This window comes from Carassius gibelio, chromosome A18 (assembly GCF_023724105.1).
Source record: "Carassius gibelio isolate Cgi1373 ecotype wild population from Czech Republic chromosome A18, carGib1.2-hapl.c, whole genome shotgun sequence".
NCBI classification, from domain to species: domain Eukaryota; kingdom Metazoa; phylum Chordata; class Actinopteri; order Cypriniformes; family Cyprinidae; genus Carassius; species Carassius gibelio.
This window is the reverse complement of record NC_068388.1, coordinates 20,831,956-20,851,061: the sequence shown is the minus strand read 5'-3', so window position 1 is coordinate 20,851,061 and position 19,106 is coordinate 20,831,956. Positions and strand designations below refer to the sequence as shown.

The 19,106-nt window shown below is 35.4% G+C and overlaps 1 protein-coding gene across 1 annotated transcript in view; it reads left to right on the top strand.

The window, feature by feature from the left end:
* LOC127934470 (contactin-5-like) overlaps nt 1-19,101 on the top strand; it is a gene marked incomplete at its 3' end in the record, with an annotated part of 155,110 nt that extends 136,009 nt beyond the window's left edge. Inside the window, exons 14-18 of the mRNA XM_052531884.1 lie at nt 930-1,105; nt 8,295-8,412; nt 12,477-12,635; nt 16,474-16,623; nt 19,043-19,101. Coding sequence (XP_052387844.1) covers nt 930-1,105; nt 8,295-8,412; nt 12,477-12,635; nt 16,474-16,623; nt 19,043-19,101 — 662 coding nt within the window. The remainder of the gene's footprint in view (nt 1-929; nt 1,106-8,294; nt 8,413-12,476; nt 12,636-16,473; nt 16,624-19,042) is intronic.
* Between the last annotated feature and the right edge of the window lie 5 nt (nt 19,102-19,106).

Here is a 19,106-nt window from a genome sequence, read left to right as displayed (position 1 = left end):
TCTGCCTGGGAGATCTTTTACCCTCAATCATCACTTTTATAGACATCCATTGCTGTCACTTTTCAAGTACTCCTAACCCTAACCCTACCCTAACCCTAACCTGTGCCCATCCCAGGTATTCAACAGAGCACACTGTGCTGGACAGTAAAGTTGTGGTCAAAATTTCACATTGCAGCATCTGCAAAATGTTCATTGATTTACAAAAATAAGAGGGATCATACAAAATTAATGGTATTTTTTATTTATTTATTTAATACTTACTTAAATAAGATACAGTATTTCACATAAAATATTAAAATAATTGAAATATGAAAGAAAAAAATAGTTGAATTTATTTATTTTTTTATTTTTTATTTATTAATTTTTTTGTGATAGTTGATTATGAGTCCATTAATTGTCCTAAACTGTTAAACTTGCCCACTGTTCTTCAGGAAAAAACATTCAGGTCTCAGGAATTGGTTTTCCAGCATCTTTTGCGTATTTGAACCCTTTCCAACAATTACCCAAGAATGATTTTGCAATCCGTCTTTTCACACTGAGGACAATTGAGGGACCCATACACAACTATTACAAAAGATTCAAATGCTCACTGATTATTCATTAAGAGCCAGGGGTGTAAACTTTTGATCAGAAAGAAGATGTGTACATTTTTCTTATTTTGCCTAAATTAATCAATTAACTAATTCATTATTATTATTTTTGAAGAACAGCAGGCTGTATGTCAAGGTCAGATATACTGGAGGATAAACTTGAAACTACCCCCCCCCCCCTCAAAATAAAGAAAGGAATATGATTAATTCTATTGAAGTTCAATTATTCATTTGTTTTTAAAATAGTAACTGTTTTCAGAGATTCTGACAAAGCTGCAGATGTTCTTTGATGTATTATGGTCCTTGTGCACTGATGACACGATGACGTTCATGTTTCAGAGGCCATGCGGGTAGAGTTGAGCCCCGCCCGGGTGGAGGTGACGGTCGGAGAGAGTGTGGTGCTCAGCTGTAAAGTCACTCATGACCCCTCACTGGACGTGTCCTTCCTCTGGCTGCTCAACAACCATCCGCTCAACACCCAGCCGGAGGGCGGTCACTTTGAGTACATTCAAACAGTATGTGCAGATGTGCCTTTGTGTTGATGCTGTTGGTGATATATACTGTAGATAATGAACTGTGTATCTGCTTGGTCATCTGGTTGGTGTGTGGTGTTTTGTGGATAGTAATGTAATGTACACTATGATATTATTGAAGAATGTGCAATATATCAGTGATAAAAGATTTACTGTTGATATATCTACAGTATATCAGTCAGTATTAGTATTTGGATCAATTCTCACTATTAGCAAACCATTGATTGTGTCTTTTGCCTCCATATACTCCTAATTTTCTGTTTTTCATAGTTAGTAAGGTAGTTGTAGTAGGATTAGGGATGTAGAATATGGTCATGAAGAATATGAGCTTTATAAGTACATGCAAACAGCCAATATGTTAATAATAGTCATGCTAATAAGCAACTAGTTAATAGTATGAATTGGTCCCTATACTAAAGTGTCACTGTGTTTTGTAAATTACTGGCAAAAACCTGATTTGCCAGATATTAAATCCATATATATATATATATATATATATTTTTTTTTTTTTTTTTTTTTTGTGTGTTTTTTTTTTTTTTTTTTTTTTTTTATATATACAGTAAATTCACCCCACCCCACCCCCCTCCATAAACCTTTTTTTATTATATTTGATAGAGAGGAAGTAATTAGTTACAATGAATTACATGAAGACAGGTGGTAATTTTTTATGTTAGCTGTTTAAGCTGGAGATGAAATGGGGGGGGGGGGGGGGGCTTTTTATGCCTAGGAGTTTTAGTGCATAGAGAAATAGTAAACCAGTAAGCAGGTTGTGGCCAGTGTGATAAGGGTCTGTGATGATGTTACTGGCCCATTTCTTCAGTCTGGAGTTATACAAGTTCTGAAGGTTGGGCAGGTGCAGACCCATTGTCCTTTCAACTGTCCTAACAGTCCTAACTGTTTCAGTCTGATTTGCTGGTTGACCCAAACAGTTATAGAAGTGCACAGAACCAACTAAATAAGGAGGAAAACTGTGTCATCTGCACCTGTGGAAGGTTGAACTTTTTCACATGGCGACAGAACCACGACCTCTGATGGGCCTTTTTCACAATGGAGTCTAGGTGATTGTTCCACTTCAGATCCTGTGAGATGCCCAGAAATCTGAATTTCTCTACTGAAGTCACAGTGCTGTTCATGATGGTGAGAAGGGGAGTCCAGGGGGGTTTCTCCTGAAGTCCACAATGTCCACTAAGTGACTGCACAGCCAGCTGCTTAACCTCTTGTTTATAAGCAGACTCGTCGTCATCCTGGATGAATGTGGTGTCATCTGCAAACTTTTGTTTGCCAGAGAGGTCTTTAGAGGTGCAGTCATTTGTGTAGAAGGAGAAGAGCAGTGGGTAGAGCACACATCCCTGAGGAGCACCAGTTCTGATGGGTGTTGGCTGTCAGTTTTCCCAGCCTTACGAGCTGCTGCCTGTTTGTCAGGAAGTTGGTGATCCACTGATATATGGAGGTGAATACAGAGAGCTGTGTCAGTTTTATCAGGAGTTTTGTCCGGGATGATGGTGTTTAAGGTGGAGCTGTAGTCCACAAGCAGGATACTTGCATACTTCCTGGTGTGTCCAGATGTTGGAGAATGTAGTACAGTCTAGAAGTGTGTCTGAATACTTTATTCTGAAAGGCATGGATAATGGCTTCAAATCGAATAACGAATAATTGTGTTTGCTGGATAACAGTTAAGATCAGCGCAATATTATACATACACCTCTAAAGTCACTATGCAATAATGAGTGCAAGCTTTATGAATGAAATGTGCAAATCATACAACCGCACTTCTGTTGCCTCTCCATGCATCTCAGAAATCCGAGCTTGGCAAGAGTAATATCAACTAAAATACTACATCATACACTTTCTACTATCTGTATATATTTAAATTTCAGTGATTTAGACCTTGTACGATGTGATACACGAATGAATGGAATGAGCACACCTCGATCACCAAACAAACAGCCACGTCTCCTGTCTCACAAAAAAAAAAGCTCTCTTTCAAGAGATCAAATAATATACATATACATTTTCCACTAGGCCTACATGTTTGCTTCTTTATCTTTTGCTGCTAAATGTATGTCATGAAATCTCTCTGCTTGTATGATATTTTCTTTTTTAGAAGTTATCAATTTTATCAACTGCGAAGGAATCGGTGAGCAAAAGGAAAACATTTTATTTGACATAAACCTCTTGAAACTAATACGTAATAACAAGTGTGAAATAAATTAGTGTAAAAATGAAATAAGTGCAAATAAAATAGCAGAGTTGAAGTTGTCTTTTCCCATGCATTTCCTGTAAATTACTTAAATTAATTTCCATATTTCCAAAGTGCGTAAGAACCCTTACTGTTTTAATTAGAAGATATTTAAATATTTATATATCGGATCACGAAAGGTCCTCAAGCTGGGACTCAAACCTGTGTGGTCTGAAGCACAACCACACTACATCACAGCCTATACAAGGTTATCAGCTCTGACTGTAGGAAGTTATTTAAATAAATATAATAATAATAATAATAATAATAATCCTAAATATTTTAGTTGAACATGGCATATATGTTAAGTGATAACTACGGGTGGAAAAAAGATAGGCTGTAGGCCTATTTTATTGTAACTTGTAATTATTATTATTATTATTATTATTATTATTATTATTATTATTACCACCCCCTAAACACAGACACAGACACACACACAAATAATAATAAAATAAAATAATTTAACTATTTTACTGTTTTTATAAACAGTATTATATCTTTATCTTAAATCAGATGGAGTCATAGTTACTTATTTTATTAATGCCACACGGCACAAAATCCTGCTTTAACTGGAGTGAGAATCAATCCAGTGAAAGGTCAGCCAGGACCGTATGTCATCATGATAAAAGACCTGCTGTGAATCACACCATGATGTCTATCAGAGTCTCAGAGGAGCAGCAGCTCCACACACCCTCCACCCTTCCTGCAGGACTGACAGCACTCCCTGATTAGAACACATCAACAGGCATTCTGCCACCACAAAACCATCTAATGACGTGATTTCATACGTGCAGGGCTGCGTTTATTTGATCAGAAATTTGTGGCAACCTTCAAGTTGCAATATCCTGATGAAATCATAATATGCTGATTTAGTGCTCCATTATTATCAATTATTATTATTATTATTATTATTATTATTATTATTTGAAATGAATAGCATTTAAATAATTATTGTGTTATATTATGGTTGTCTTAACTGTAACCATTTTAATACATGTTTCTATTATTATTATTATTATTATTTATATATATATTTTTTTTTATTTATTTATTTATTTATTTATTTTTATTTTTTTTCATCTTACCCTATGTTTCTGAATGGTAGTGCATTATATTTTCCTTATAAATAAATGACAGTAAATCACAGTATAACTTCTTTTTTACTGTATTTTGGAACAATTTAAATCTGTCTTTGGTGATCATAAGAGACTTATTTCATAAACATAAATAAATAAATAAATAAATAAATAAATAAATAAAGTATTGCAAACCTTTACACCAATAGAGTATACTATTATTATTATTATACTATTTTATTTTACTATACTATTTCTGCTGTTTTGAAGTTGGAAAATATTCCTAAAAATTATGTCAGTTTATAGGTCTTCCTGTATGAGAAAACTAAATATTTTCAAACAACAGTCAGAGGGTAGTGTAACTCACTAATACAGTAGACCAGTCAAGTACTGGATCGCTTGCCAACCATCATGACCCATTTCTTGAGAGCATTTAGCAGTGTTTTAACCCCAGGCAGTTTGCATATTCTACAAAAAATAAATAACTAAATAAATCAAAAATTGGAAAGCTTCTGTTTGATTGGCTGGCTTAGACACAATAACATAAATTAAGTCACATTCAAGTGACTCCTAATTGGGATGGATCACTCCTCAGCACCATCTGCAGTTGACACAATTAAGTTCAAACCGTTTTATGTCCTCTTACTATCAGATTATAGCCATATTCCCTGCGGCTGACAACATCTTTTGGTTCCTTCACAGGAGCACTGAGCACCAATCTGCCATGGAACTGTGACTATTACACATTCAAGTTCAGTGTAAGCCAGGGTTTAGGAGGTTTTATTTTTCGATTAGCTCACAATGGATTTAATTGCTAATTGGCACAGCAACTAACTTGGTGTTTGGGTTGTTTAGCGAGAAATTCATGTAAAATAAGATGATTAAAGTTTTTTTTTTTTTTTTTTTTTTTGTCCTTTTTGCAATAAATTCGGAAAAACTTTCATCCACATCAACATGCAAATGAGATTTGAGAAATAATAATTTTACTTTCTAATTTTTCACATTCAAATAACAATTCTTCATCCTGTTTGTTACCTGAATTCAAATTGTATTCAAATTAAGGAATTATACCGAAAATAAACTCAATACTGTATAAATCTGAATCAAACAAAACCCACACTTCTGTAAAAAGTGAAAAATGTCCTCTAAAAATGAACTAGTGGAGATTTTATTTAGTATTTCATATTAATAAGCTGGTATGTCTATTAGTCAAATGCTTATAAATGAAGGACCCGACTGATAGTCATTTCACCCTCAAGGTGCATCTCTCTATGTGCATTAGTCATGTAAACTGAATTATTTATTTTTACGTTGTTCTCATGTAGTTGTTAGTGTTTCAGTGATAATACTTTATGAGTCACTTTTACCACAGGATGCTCTCATGAACCCCAAAAAACTGTCTGCTCAGCAAACACACTGAGAGTAGGCAGAATTACTAGAATATTCATAGGTTTATATATATATATATATATATATATATATATATATATATATATATATATATATATATATATATATATATATATATATATATATATATATGGTCCAACCTTATATTGTGTCCCTAATACCTGTGTACTCACATAATAACTAATTGTGTACGTAGTATGTAACCACTGTGTAGGTACACATTGCAGTAGGTACATAGTATCTACAGCTCTAATATATCTTTAACTACACATATGTAACAGCCCTCGGGATAGTTTGTGTAAGATCAAATGTGTAACAGGAAACTGGTAACAATACTTTTTTCACTTCACTAAGTTCTTGTGTAAAAGGAATCAAATAATTACATTTTGTACCAACAATATAAGAGTAATTGGAACTAATTAATCCAGGGGGTGTAGCTGGGTAGGTTTAGGGGTGGGAATGGGATCCAAGGGATGGAGATGTGTAGGTTTAGGGGAAAGAATGAGATCCAGGGTGTGGAGATGGGTAGGTTTAGGGGTGGGAATGGGATCCAGGGGGTGGAGATGGGCAGGTTTAGGGGTGGGAATGGGATCCAGGGGGTGGAGATGGGTAGGTTTACTCTTGAGTATGGGATCCAGGGGGTGGAGATGGGTAGGTTTAGGGGTGGTAATGTGATCCAGGGGGTGGAGATGGGCAGGTTTTGGGGTGGCAATGGGATCCAGGGGGTGGAAATGGGGAGGTTAAGGGGTGGGGATGGGATCCAGGGGGTGGAGATGGGTAGGTTTATGGGTGGGGAAGGGATCCAGGGGGTGGAGATGGGTAGGTTTAGGGGTGGGGTGGGGAAGGGATCCAGGGGGTGGAGATGGGTAGGTTTAGGGGTGGGAATGGGATCCAGGGGGTGGAGATGGGCAGGTTTGGGGGGGGGGGGGGGGGTCCAGGGGGTGGAGATGGTCCGGTTTAGGGGTGGGGATGGGATCCAGGGGGTGGAGATGTTCAGGTTTAGGGGTGGGGATTGGATCCATGGGGTGGAGATGGTCAGGTTTAGGGGTGGGGGTGGGATCCAGGGGGTGGAGATGGTCAGGTTTAGGGGTGGGGATTGGATCCATGGGGTGGAGATGGGCAGGTTTAGGGGTGGCAATGGGATCTAGGGGGTGGTGATGGGTAGGTTTAGGTATATGTAAAGTGGGAGGAGTTGGATCTCGAGTTGGATTTGGTTGCGTCTCTGTAATACCAGTAATTCCAATATTGGAAAAGTGCTGTTAGTCCTCTTACACATTTGTACTTTCATTACAAAAAAAGTGTTTTTACTAATGTTTTGTTACACACTCGTACTTGCACACACCATTCAGTGGGTTGTTATATGTGTAGTTACACAAACATCAGAGCTGTAGATACGATGCATCAATGTGTACTTACACTCTGGTTACATACTATGTACACATCTAGATACTATGACAGTACACAGGTATTAGGGACAGTATAAAGTTGGACCACATATTTTTACAGACTTTTAGACTAATGTGTATTTTTTATTATTATTTTAAATAACTCCAGATTGTAAAAGAATAGAGTTATTTATTTATTTTAAACTTTTCTAAAAAAAAATAAAAGGAAAATAGTGACTGACAATGTAAATTAGGGAAATTATGTTTAATGAAAATAGTCTATCTGAAAATAGGGTCCCACTTTATATTAGGTGGCCTTAACTACTATGTACTTACATAAGAAATAAGTACAATGTACTTATTGTGTTCATATTGTATTGTAAAACACTTTTGCTGCTATTTAGGTGGGATGGGGTAAGGTTAGGGAGAGGGTTGGAGGTATGGGTAAGTTTAAGGGTGGGTTAAGGTGTAAAGTATGGGTCAACAGTGTAATTATAAATGTAATTACAGAAATTAAATACAGATGTAATTACATGTCGGTTTTTTTAAATATAAGTACAATCTAAAAACATGTATGTACACAATAAGTACATTGTACTAAATTATTAATTAAAATGTAAGTACATAGTAGTTAAGGCCACTTAATATAAAGTGGGTCTGAAAATAGTAATTTTATAGTTAGTCTAAGTAAGTGGAATATTCCTCAAAGTCTGCACATATTTGTTAAGCAGTTGTGCAGCACCCAGCTGCCTGATTCATGTGCTGTAATTTTGCTGTAAATTAGCTGTAAGCCTCTGTACTAAAGAGCTGCCTGTAGACCCTGGAATTATTTGCAGTCTCGCCCAGGGCGTTTCTCATTTCCAGAGAAGACCAGATTGAGGATAATAATGGTGCACATGCTCTTAAAACAAACAGGAATCTCTTAATCCACACAAGCCAATAGAGGCTGTAAGCAGCAGCCCATTGCTCAGGTGTCAAGCACTGCACAGAGCTCTATTTATCTTTTTACTTCACAAAGTTTTCCTTTGTGCTTTCTTTTTCCCCCCTTTATTTAGCAGTCCTCCACAGCAGATCTGATGATCAGGAGCATCCTCCTGAAGCATGCTGGGAAATATGGCTGTCGTGCTCAGACCAGTGCAGACAATGTGCTTGCAGAAGCTGAGCTGCTAGTTAGAGGTGAGTACGCCAAAAACACACTTTTGGATAAAAAAAAAAAAAAAAAAAAAAAATGTGATTACAGCATATTTACAAATAACACAAAATCAAAATTGAACATGTTGACTTTCTGAATACATTTCCCAGGTTTTATAAGGCATGATTAAATTACTCTGCATTATTGAAAGAAACAGGTGTTTGTTTTCTAAAAAAAAAAATAACTCTCAGCATTCTGAAACATTTTCTTTTCTGATGACATGAGCAAGGTTGTGTAAATATTACACATAACTTTAAACAGTTTGGTTACAGTTTTGTTTAGTAGTGACTTGAATAAGATATTTCACATATTTTTAAATATGGAATTTTGTGTGTGTGTGTGTGTGTGTGTGTTTGTGTGTGGATAGATACAGATATAGATGACATAGATGTATTTGACCCACCCATGTGATCTTGTATTGGAGGTGGACATACATAATTTATTAATTTATTAAATTGATTGCACCCACTAAATTAGTATGCAAAATATCATTTTAAAAGGATGCTAAAACTGAAAAGAAATTTAAATGGACCTAATTTACTTTCAGTTAAAATTATATAAAATGCAGTTTTCCTCTTGATAATTATTTTTATAAACATGAGAATCCAAATGTTGAATATTATAGAATATTATAATATATTATATTATAGAAAATAAATATTATCTCATTCATTTAATAGATACAATCACAGTTTCTGTTAATTAAAACTGTTTGAAAACTAGCAGCACTATCATAATTACAGCAAATATATCAGAGGGCATTTGAAACAGGAAGGTTGAGAACCACTGCTCTATAAAAAGCCTTTTATTTCCTGCTGCATGCTAATATTAACCAATCAAATCATGGCCTGCTTTCACTATCCAAATTCATCATCATGAAGAAAATCATATCCTGCCCTGCATTATTTCACACTAAACATACTGTTTTCTTGGAGCCGCATTGTATTATGGCTGTTAACTAATTGTGAATGTCGTTCATGTTTTATGAAGAGTTTCTGCACTTTAGAATCACAAGTAATTTCTTCCTACAAGATATTGCTGCTTCTTATTTAATTAACAGCTTGTTAATTAAAAATAGTCTCATCGATATCAACTGGATGTTATTCCTGTACAAAACCTCACTTCCTTGTCTCCCCACAGCTGCATGATGTGTTGTACAGTTCTCTTGTGAACAAGCAGAGTCATTAGCTTATCAATGCCTCAAACACTGTTGGCCTACAAAGAAATGTTTTGTCTGCCCTAGTGGATCTTAAGCCACATGTGTTCATGATGTTGGCCAGAGTGCATCCACATGTGCACTGCTTTCTCTCTAATACAAGAAAACCCTTTTGTGGTCTCCATCCAGACATAAAACAGAAACCCCTGCTGCTGCTGCCATGGTGACACACCATGCATATTAATATCCTCAAATGCAAAGGCACCTTTCAGTCCAACCTTTAACACGTCTCTTTTCAAACCACGCAGAATGTTGACTTTCATTGGCCGAAGCAGATGTCAGCCTCTCTGTTACAACTGTTTCCTCTTCACCCAGTTGCACACAGTGATTGCATTTAGTTTTAAAGGCAGAGATATATATATATATATATATATATATATATATATATATATATATATATATATATATATACACTGTTTAAGACTGAATAACGTTTCACCATTCAACCATGCCTAAGAGGGCTGCCAGACTACACATAAAAGACATAAAGAGGAAAGAGAGCATATTCTTTAAAGAGTGTGAAATCCTTGCCGAGAGATCTGTCATCCAAAATCATTCCGCGGTTAAGGAAATCTTTGTAAAGACTGAGTGGGATTTGAATTTCACATGCATACACATACACTGTGTTTCTCGTCATCTCGTTGATTACACTAAAATAAAAAATTTTTTAGACTAGTGGTCAAAAGGTTGAAATAATTAAAAATGTTATGTTTTTGAGAGAAGACTTGTATGCTCACTAAGCCTGCGTATATTTGAGCTATCATTAAAAACAACGGTTTCAATATATTTTTTTATAAAAATTCTTGTGATGTCAAAACTGTATTGTCATCAGTGTCACATTATCCTTACAAATTTATGTTAAGACACTAGTTTAGGGACTAATTCTTCTAGTTGCATATTAGCATGCATAGTACTAGCATGGTGGCTGTTTATTAGTACTTACCTTAAAAAGCACATATTTATGCCTTAATTAATGAATATTAATGCATGGACATATTTTAGTTCCCCTTAATTCTACCCCATGCCTAAACATAATAACAACTTTACTAACTACTAATAAGCAGCAAATGAGGTGTTTATGAAGGCAAATGTCATATTTAATAGTTAGTTCATAGTGAGAATATCTAATATGATGATTTGCTGCTCAAGAAACATTTCTTATTATTATTAATCTTACAAAAAGAAAGAAAAACTGTACTGATTTATGTTTTAGTGAAACATTACCATAAACAATACATAAATCAATAAAATTGAATTAAAGCTTCAGTCGGTAACTTTTGACGCTCTAGCGGTTAATAAACAGAACTGCTTGTGTCTTGCGGAAGAACATCGTAGCCGGAACTACTTCTCTCTGTTTATGTCTATGAAGAATCTAGTGATGTGTCGTTCGTGAACGAATCATTCTTTTTGAACGAATCTTTTAGGTGAACGAATCGTTCTCGTTCACGTAATCCACTGACTCATATTTCTCGTTCAGTGAAGTTCCTCCCTCCACAGCAGTGCGGCGCTATTAGTAGCGCATACGCAGCTGGGTGAACCGGGTAACTGAACCATTTCATCCTGTCAAAGAATTACTCAACCTCAAGCCGATAGCCTTCGAGTATGAGATGTGACAGAGTATGTGATTTGTTCAATGTAGTGAATGAATACGCCCTTCAGTGAACGAGTTTCATATGAGTCTGAACTAGATCTAGAGATCTACCCCCAAAGCAATCTAAAATAGTCCAAATATGAACACTTATTATAGGTGCACCCTAGTGATTCAGGACAAGCTAAAAACATGGTTTGGAAAATGGATTCATGGTGTACTTCGCTTATTATATACATTTTTCTACATTTTGAACACAAACAAAGTTACGGACCGCAGCTCTGATTGGTTGTTTCTTAACGGGAGCGGTCCGTAACTGCAAATGGCAATAGGACACTGGGAGGAGCCAGAGGAGCTTGAATTTTTCTCAGATTATCTGTCTCATATTCTACTGTCAGGACACAATGACAGGTTTAACAAATATGTATAAAATATATTTTTACAAAAGTTACCTAATGCAGCTTTAAATAAAAAAAAAAACCTTTCCTTTTTTCTTTTTTTCTTTCTTTCTTTCGTTCTTTCTTTCTTTTTTTCGTTCTTTCTTTCGTTCTTTCTTTCTTTCTTTCTTTCTTTCTTTCTTTCTTTCTTTCAATAAAGTCACAGTTAAGTGACAGTAAATATATTTGTAATATTAAAGCATTTTTATTTCAAATAAGTTGTGTTCTTTAAAAATTGTATTCATTAATAAATCCTGAGGTAAAAAATGTTTAAAACATTGATAATGATCAGAATCATTCTTAATAACCGAGTACTAATAAACACCAAATCAGCATATTAGAATGATTTCTAAAGAATCGCGTGACTCTGAAGGCTGGAGTAATGATGCTGAAAATTCAGCTTTGCATCACAGGAATAAATTACATTTTAGGATATAGTCAAATAGACAACAGTTCTTTTGAATTGTAATACTATTTCACAGTATTACAGTTTTTGCTGTATTTTAACCAAGTACATGCAGACTTGGTGAGCATATAAGAATAATTTCAAAAACATAATTAAAAAAATGTATCATTCTAAACTTTTGACCGGTAGCGTACAATGATTGACCCACCTTAGTTCCAAAACATTAATAAGGGGCAAATGCCTACTGAGTGTTCAGAAACATGGTCCACTCAATCAGGGGACAGAACACCCAGAATTGTTATTAAACACTGGAAGAACTAAACATTAGTGGGGAAATGTGTGAAGGTCTGTTAAATGTTTCCTTCAGTTTAGTTTGACTCCGTGATGGCATTTGTTTCCAGGCCCGCCTGGACCTCCTGGAGTGGTGATTGTAGAGGAGATCACGGATACCACTGCGACGTTGTCATGGAGCCATGGCGTTGACAACCACAGTCCAATCACCACTTATAATGTACAGGCAAGAAGCCCTGTCTCTTTGGGCTGGCAAACAGTGAAAACCGGTAATCACTACTATACACAATGATGAATTAATGTCTGTGTGTGTGTGTGTGTGTGTGTGTGTGTGTGCACGCATGTTTAAGTGATGCGGGTTATGTGAGCAATTCAAATCATATTCATGCTCTAATAGATCACTGCTGTATTGTATATGTCATATAGCAGCTATTATACAGTTCTACTCAGCTAGTTCTGAGTTCTACTCAATATAAATATATCAGTATAAATACTTGAGCAATTATCACAATAATCAAATTTCTGTTTTACTATAATTTTTCTTTAATTCATGCAGCTTTGAGCATAAGAGTTCAAAAGCATATGAAACTTCTTTCAAAACATATGTATTATAATGTGTATGATTCCTTTTAAATTTAGTTTTGGACCAAGTTTTAACTAATTTATCAGATTACGTATGCAAGTTTAAATCTTCCTCAAATACTGAAATATATTCTTATATTTCTTGTTTCATGAGATCTCACTTCAAACCTTTGGCTTTCAGCATGTTGTAAACAGTGTCTCTGAATGCAGACTCGAGCGCTGGGAGTTGACTTTTCCTCCCATCTGTTTGTGAGGATGTGTGACAAGAGCCCAGTGGGCCTCTATTAAATGTCTGTTGTGCTTTTTTAAATGTCACTGGCTGAAATTGTAAGGCAAATTAATTTGAAGGTCGTTAGTAGGTTAACTTGAACATCATCTGGAATTGTGTGAATCTCACAAGTCATAGTTCATCCCAAAATCTAAATATATTTTCCATAACAAATATTATCATTATGCAAAATATTTGATCAAATTCAAGATTTTTGAAATTCACCCAATTATCTAGCTCTCAGTTTTAGTAATTTGTCAGACAAACAAATACAGAGCAAAAACAGTAAATAACTTTATTTTGGGTACCTTGACTGTTATACCACTTGTAATTATCTACTATTATCCAAAGACGACTGCTTTTTGTGTCATCTGTTCAAACATTAGCAGTCTGCTTTGGATAATAGCAAAGTTTTATGCAATGATGTCAACCTTATACGGATGAAATGTACTTTTCAGTCTGAACATTCCACACGGATGACAGTAAGAGAGATAAAGAATAATTAGTGTGTACACAATGCTTTAAGTACTGAACCTAGTCAGATTAGGACAAGGAGGCAGAGAAGAAAAGTGTTATTATAGAGTGTTTAAACACTGGCTACAGGCTACATTACATGCAGAATTAATATTTATAATTTATGGATTATATATATATATATATATATATATATATATATATATATATATATATATATATATATATATATATATATATATATATTGCTAATATTTATAACGTAGTAAATATGCCCCTCCCTGTGGATGAGTATCCAAAAAAACAGGACTAGTGGGAGGTTGTCCCACTCCACTTCACAGTTGGCAGTGAAAGGAGAGTTTTATAATGACAGGACACACATTTATACAACACTTTATTCAAAAGGAAGAGTCGTTTGTTTCCTTGGGTCATACTTCATTACGTTATTGCAATAGTCGTTTCAGTTTTAGGGTTAAATCTGATTGAGAGTTTACATGCACTGTCAATCATATTAGAAAAGGAATAAACCATCACCTTCAATCCGATTACAATTATTTGGTTGCATGTAAACTTAGCCACTGCTACCACTTTATGTCTTTACTCTGCATTTCTCTTGTAGGAATAGAGTAGGCCTAAAGGGGCATTCATCCTGGCAAAGCGTTCAAAGTCATTCATTTCCAATAAGAGATTTGAGGTGACATGAGCAACAAGGACCGCTGGGGATGTAACAAACTTTAGTTTGACTTTTGCAACTACACAGTAACTCAGTGTGGTGTAGATTTCAGACAGCATGTCTATACTAGCATACTAAATAATTTACTTTAAAAGAGTGTACTTTATTGTAAACTAAACGTTTTTTAGACAATTAAACTTTAGTATGTTTTTTTTTTTTTTTTTTACCCTCTTAAGTAGGACTTTTTAGCATACATCACGAGCACATCCAAATATGTAATTTCAAAGTTAGTTGTATTTTCTTTAAAATATGATACATTTTTACTGCAGAAACTCTTTAAAGCATGACAAAAAGATTAAAACACTGTTTACTTTTTAAATGTACTTTTTAGTATATGTTTAAAACCGACAGACAGACAGACAAGATAGATAGATGGATGGATGGATGGATGGATGGATAGATAGATAGATTTGTTATATGTGTGTGTGTGTGTGTGTGTGTGTGTACTGGAATGTATATAGTTTATGAGGAGACTTCATGTGTCACAATAAAACAAAAGACTTTACGTGTAGGGTTGGTGTAGGGCGATAGAAAATACAGTTTGTACAGTATTGTTACAGACGCTGCCATAACGTAAGAGAGGGATGACACAAAGACTTGGTCAGTTAGGGGAATGTATTAAGATAACATAATATGAACAAAGTGTTGGAAAAATAGTTAAGGAAAATAAAAGGAAAACACAACAAAGAGCACAGCTCCATGTCAGGACGGCTGCTCAAGTTCTACCGCTAGAATGTGGCAACATGGCATCTTTAAAGCAACATAATGGTTCGCAGCTGTAAGGAATCTGCAATAATAATAATAAAAATAATTAATTAAATAAATCAACACACATACATGCACATGTAACAAGTATAAAAACCATTACGCAAGCAGTTCTCAATTGCAGTCCTCACACCCCCAAGCTCTTCATATTTTTCATGTCTCTCATTAACACACCTGATTAGTGAGCTCCGTGCATGAACTGTATTCCCATTGTCATTGTCCCTACACAGTGTTCATTGCTACATACTTCCTGAGCAGAGCAAACCTGTTAAAGTTGACCTGACTTCAGAACATTCATTAACGGATATATGCTGCAGAAAAGTCTCCACACACGGACAAGTGTGTCATCCTATACCTCTGTAAATGTAAATGTAAATCCACATCTCGCACACTTCAATGCATTTTAAATGGAACATATACGTTCGCTTCGAACTGGAATTATGGTAGAATGTCCTGTGATGTCCACTTCGCAGGGCACTTACGTCCGAATTTTTTTTAGGTTGCACCTGTTTGGATTCTCAATTTTGTTCAAAATTTTAAAAAGCATTATTTTAAAAGCACAAGAGCCAGTGGCAATAAGAATATAGTTTTTGATATGCCGATAAAGTACACTAAAACTGAACATTTAAAACTGCAAAGCAATGCAAAGGAAATCGAGGCATGTGTGGTCAAATAGGGACAGAAAAAAAGGAAAAAATGAAGTATGTAAGTAGAGAGAGGCTAAAGAAGAGAAAAAGTGAGATAAAGCAGGGAAAGCCGGAGGGGGGGGGAATTTTGTGGGGAGCATCTGGGAGTTTATCATCTCACAGTCTCACGCCTGGAGCAGGGATGTGGTCCCACAGGTTATGTACAGCCCTTAACTGTAGACAGAAGTTAGCCCAGAGGTTTGGTCCTCTGCCAAATGTGTGCCTGGACTGAAATGAGGTGTGTAGAATGAGGAGCCAGTCCTCCGGGCAAACACAGTCTTGTACATTTACTGAATTGATTTTTTGATGATTTTACTACAACTTAACAATAAAACATTACGCAGGTTATATATATATATATATATATATATATATATATATATATATATATATATATATATATATATATATATATGTGTGTGTGTGTGTGTGTGTGTGTGTGTGTGTGTGTGTGTGTGTGTTTAGCTCGAGCATACTATATCATTTTACTTTAGACATTCTTAGTAGATGTCAAATCTTAAATCTATGCTAGTGTTTTAAGCTGTATTGATTCCTCACTTGTTTTGGTACCTCTCCGCTGTGCTCTATATCCCCCTTAGATCCAGAGCCGGTTACAGGAAACATGGAGTCTGCCGTGGCAGTGGAGCTCAACCCCTGGGTGGAGTATGAGTTTCGGGTGGTGGCCACGAACGGCATAGGCACAGGCGACCCGAGCACCCCCTCCAGAGCGGTCCGCACTAAGGAAGCAGGTATCTGTCATTGGTTCATTCACCCATGAATGTCACTGAGCTAAATGTCCTCCAATAGAATAGAAATCTAAATAAACAAACAGTCTTCTCTCAAGCCTCATTTATCCTCCACTCGGGGGATTGTGTAGCTGCATGTTGTGACACATTTTTACGACTGCTGTCACCCATCTGAACATCCAGGGTGACCCTGGTTCTATTTTAATTGGAGGAGAAGTGGAAAATAAGCCGCTTACATGAATTTAAACAAGTTTTGGTGTTTGAGCTGAAGCAGAAGGCACTTGTGCCCTCAGGCAAAGAGGCTGCAGAATTCTCTATTTACAGAGAACAAAACCCTCGCTTCAACACGCTTTGGTTCAAAAACATTCAGCAGGCCTGCCTGATTGCGCAGCAAGAAAATGCCCCAAAATAAGAATATGATGACAGCTTCTTTTTAATCATTATTTAAACCGACTGAACTGTTGCAGTCTGTCATCATATGCCACCATTCATTTGTTATTTTTAGCCGTGGAGACCAAAACTAAAAATTTTAAAGAATCTTCACTGAGTACTTTTCCATACAGTAATAATTCTGCAGCTGTTGAGCTTTGAAATTGATAAAACAACTAAAAGCACAATACAATTTGGCAAATATTGCGAAGTTTAGATATGCAAAGTAAGTAGAGACATTTTTTTACATGTTGGTGTTATATCTTAATGATATAGTAAATACATCTGGATAAAACAAAATAAATTTCTATACCTACTGTACTTTGTAGACTAGCTTTTATGACACATTACACATTACATGATATGACCAATTTGGGCATTGTTAGGCTTTTTTTAAGTAGTGGTTGAAGCACACCGCTTTAAATGAAATGAACGGTATGTGGTACAATGACCATTTTACTAAAATAAAAACTGAAACTAAGATTTGATTCATCACATTTCTACTGCTAGCTCATAATAGAGATGTGCGATATAATCTGGACAGTCAGTCATCTAGTACTGTATGTAGTTATTGCTGTATTTTTCACATTATTACGAAGACATAAAAGATCACGTTCTCTACGATTCACTTGAAAAGTAGGCTGTTGAAGTCTTCAAGACTGATTATGATATAAAATTGTCAGATCGCCCACCCCTGATGAGAATGATCTATTCTATCATCTGTTTAGGTAAAAAAAAAAAAGATCCTAATGTTTGCATCTCAACGTGTCATACCACGTTTGACATAACTGATGCCAAAACGCCATTTATTCAAATGTGCAGAATGAGTAAGATCGGCTAGTTACAACGAATGGGAAGATTTTTTTATTTTATTTTTTTATGAATAGTGACCTAAGTCTGGTTCTGACCCAAACTTTGAACTTTTGTTGTCTGAAAAAAAAATCAATAATATCTCATTTCAACCCAGTTTCATTGGAAAAAAATTTGAATGTGGTGAAATTACTGCAAAATATTGCATTGCCTGTTGCAAGTCTCACTACACTTTCAAACGTAAATATCCAGTGAGTGATGCTAAAAGTTTGTTCAGTTTTAACCAAAACAGATCAATGTGAACCTGGGAACATTTTATTACACTGGATGTACACAGTATTGCGTCAGTTCAGAAATTAAATGTCTGGTGATTAGTGCCATAAAGAAAAGTACCATCTACACTGAACTCTACTTGGCAGTGTTAACAAGCCTTTTTATTTTTATAATTTTTTTATTGTGACTTGTGTTTCACTGGACTCTTACTCAAGTGTTCCATATAACAAGTGCAATGCAATACCAGGTGAGCTACAGAGCAAGTTTACATATCAGAAAAGCCATACATATGGATCTGATTATGTGATAAAAACATCAGTATGTATTAGTTTACAAGTCATCAACTATAAGAAAATAGTTTTGAGGTCATAACATAGCCTTCCTGTAGCTTAAATAGTAGAACATGCCGCTAGTAACACCAATACAGCAAGATAACTGATAAAAAGTATACCTTGTTATGCAATCACTTTAGATAAAAATGTCTGCCAAATAAATAAATATTATGTAAATCTAAATTAATGTGCAAAGAACTGCATGAAAATTTAAACTATAGAAGTTAGGTAGAATTTTTTTCCCAACATGCCTTTGTTGTCTAATTTATTATCCCACAAAACAGTGCCTTTGTAATTATCTGTTTGTTTACATGAGTAAATGAGTAAATAAGTGATACAAAAAAAAAAAAAAACTGCTATACTGTTTCAGTATATTGCTATACTGTTTCTCGACTCAGTAATTCATAGTTGTTCACCTATAGAGTGAAATTTCCTCCTCTGTTTTGACAGCCAAGCATTAATTAATCATTAGTTGTAATTAGCAAGCAATGCACCACTCACATTTATGCATAGAGATTTTAGCTAATAGAAACTTTAAACTAATAATATAATGCATTACAGTATTTCTATGTTTGCAGTTCCATCAGTAGCCCCTGTCAACGTGAGAGGGGGGAACGGCCGCAGGCATGAGCTGGTCATATC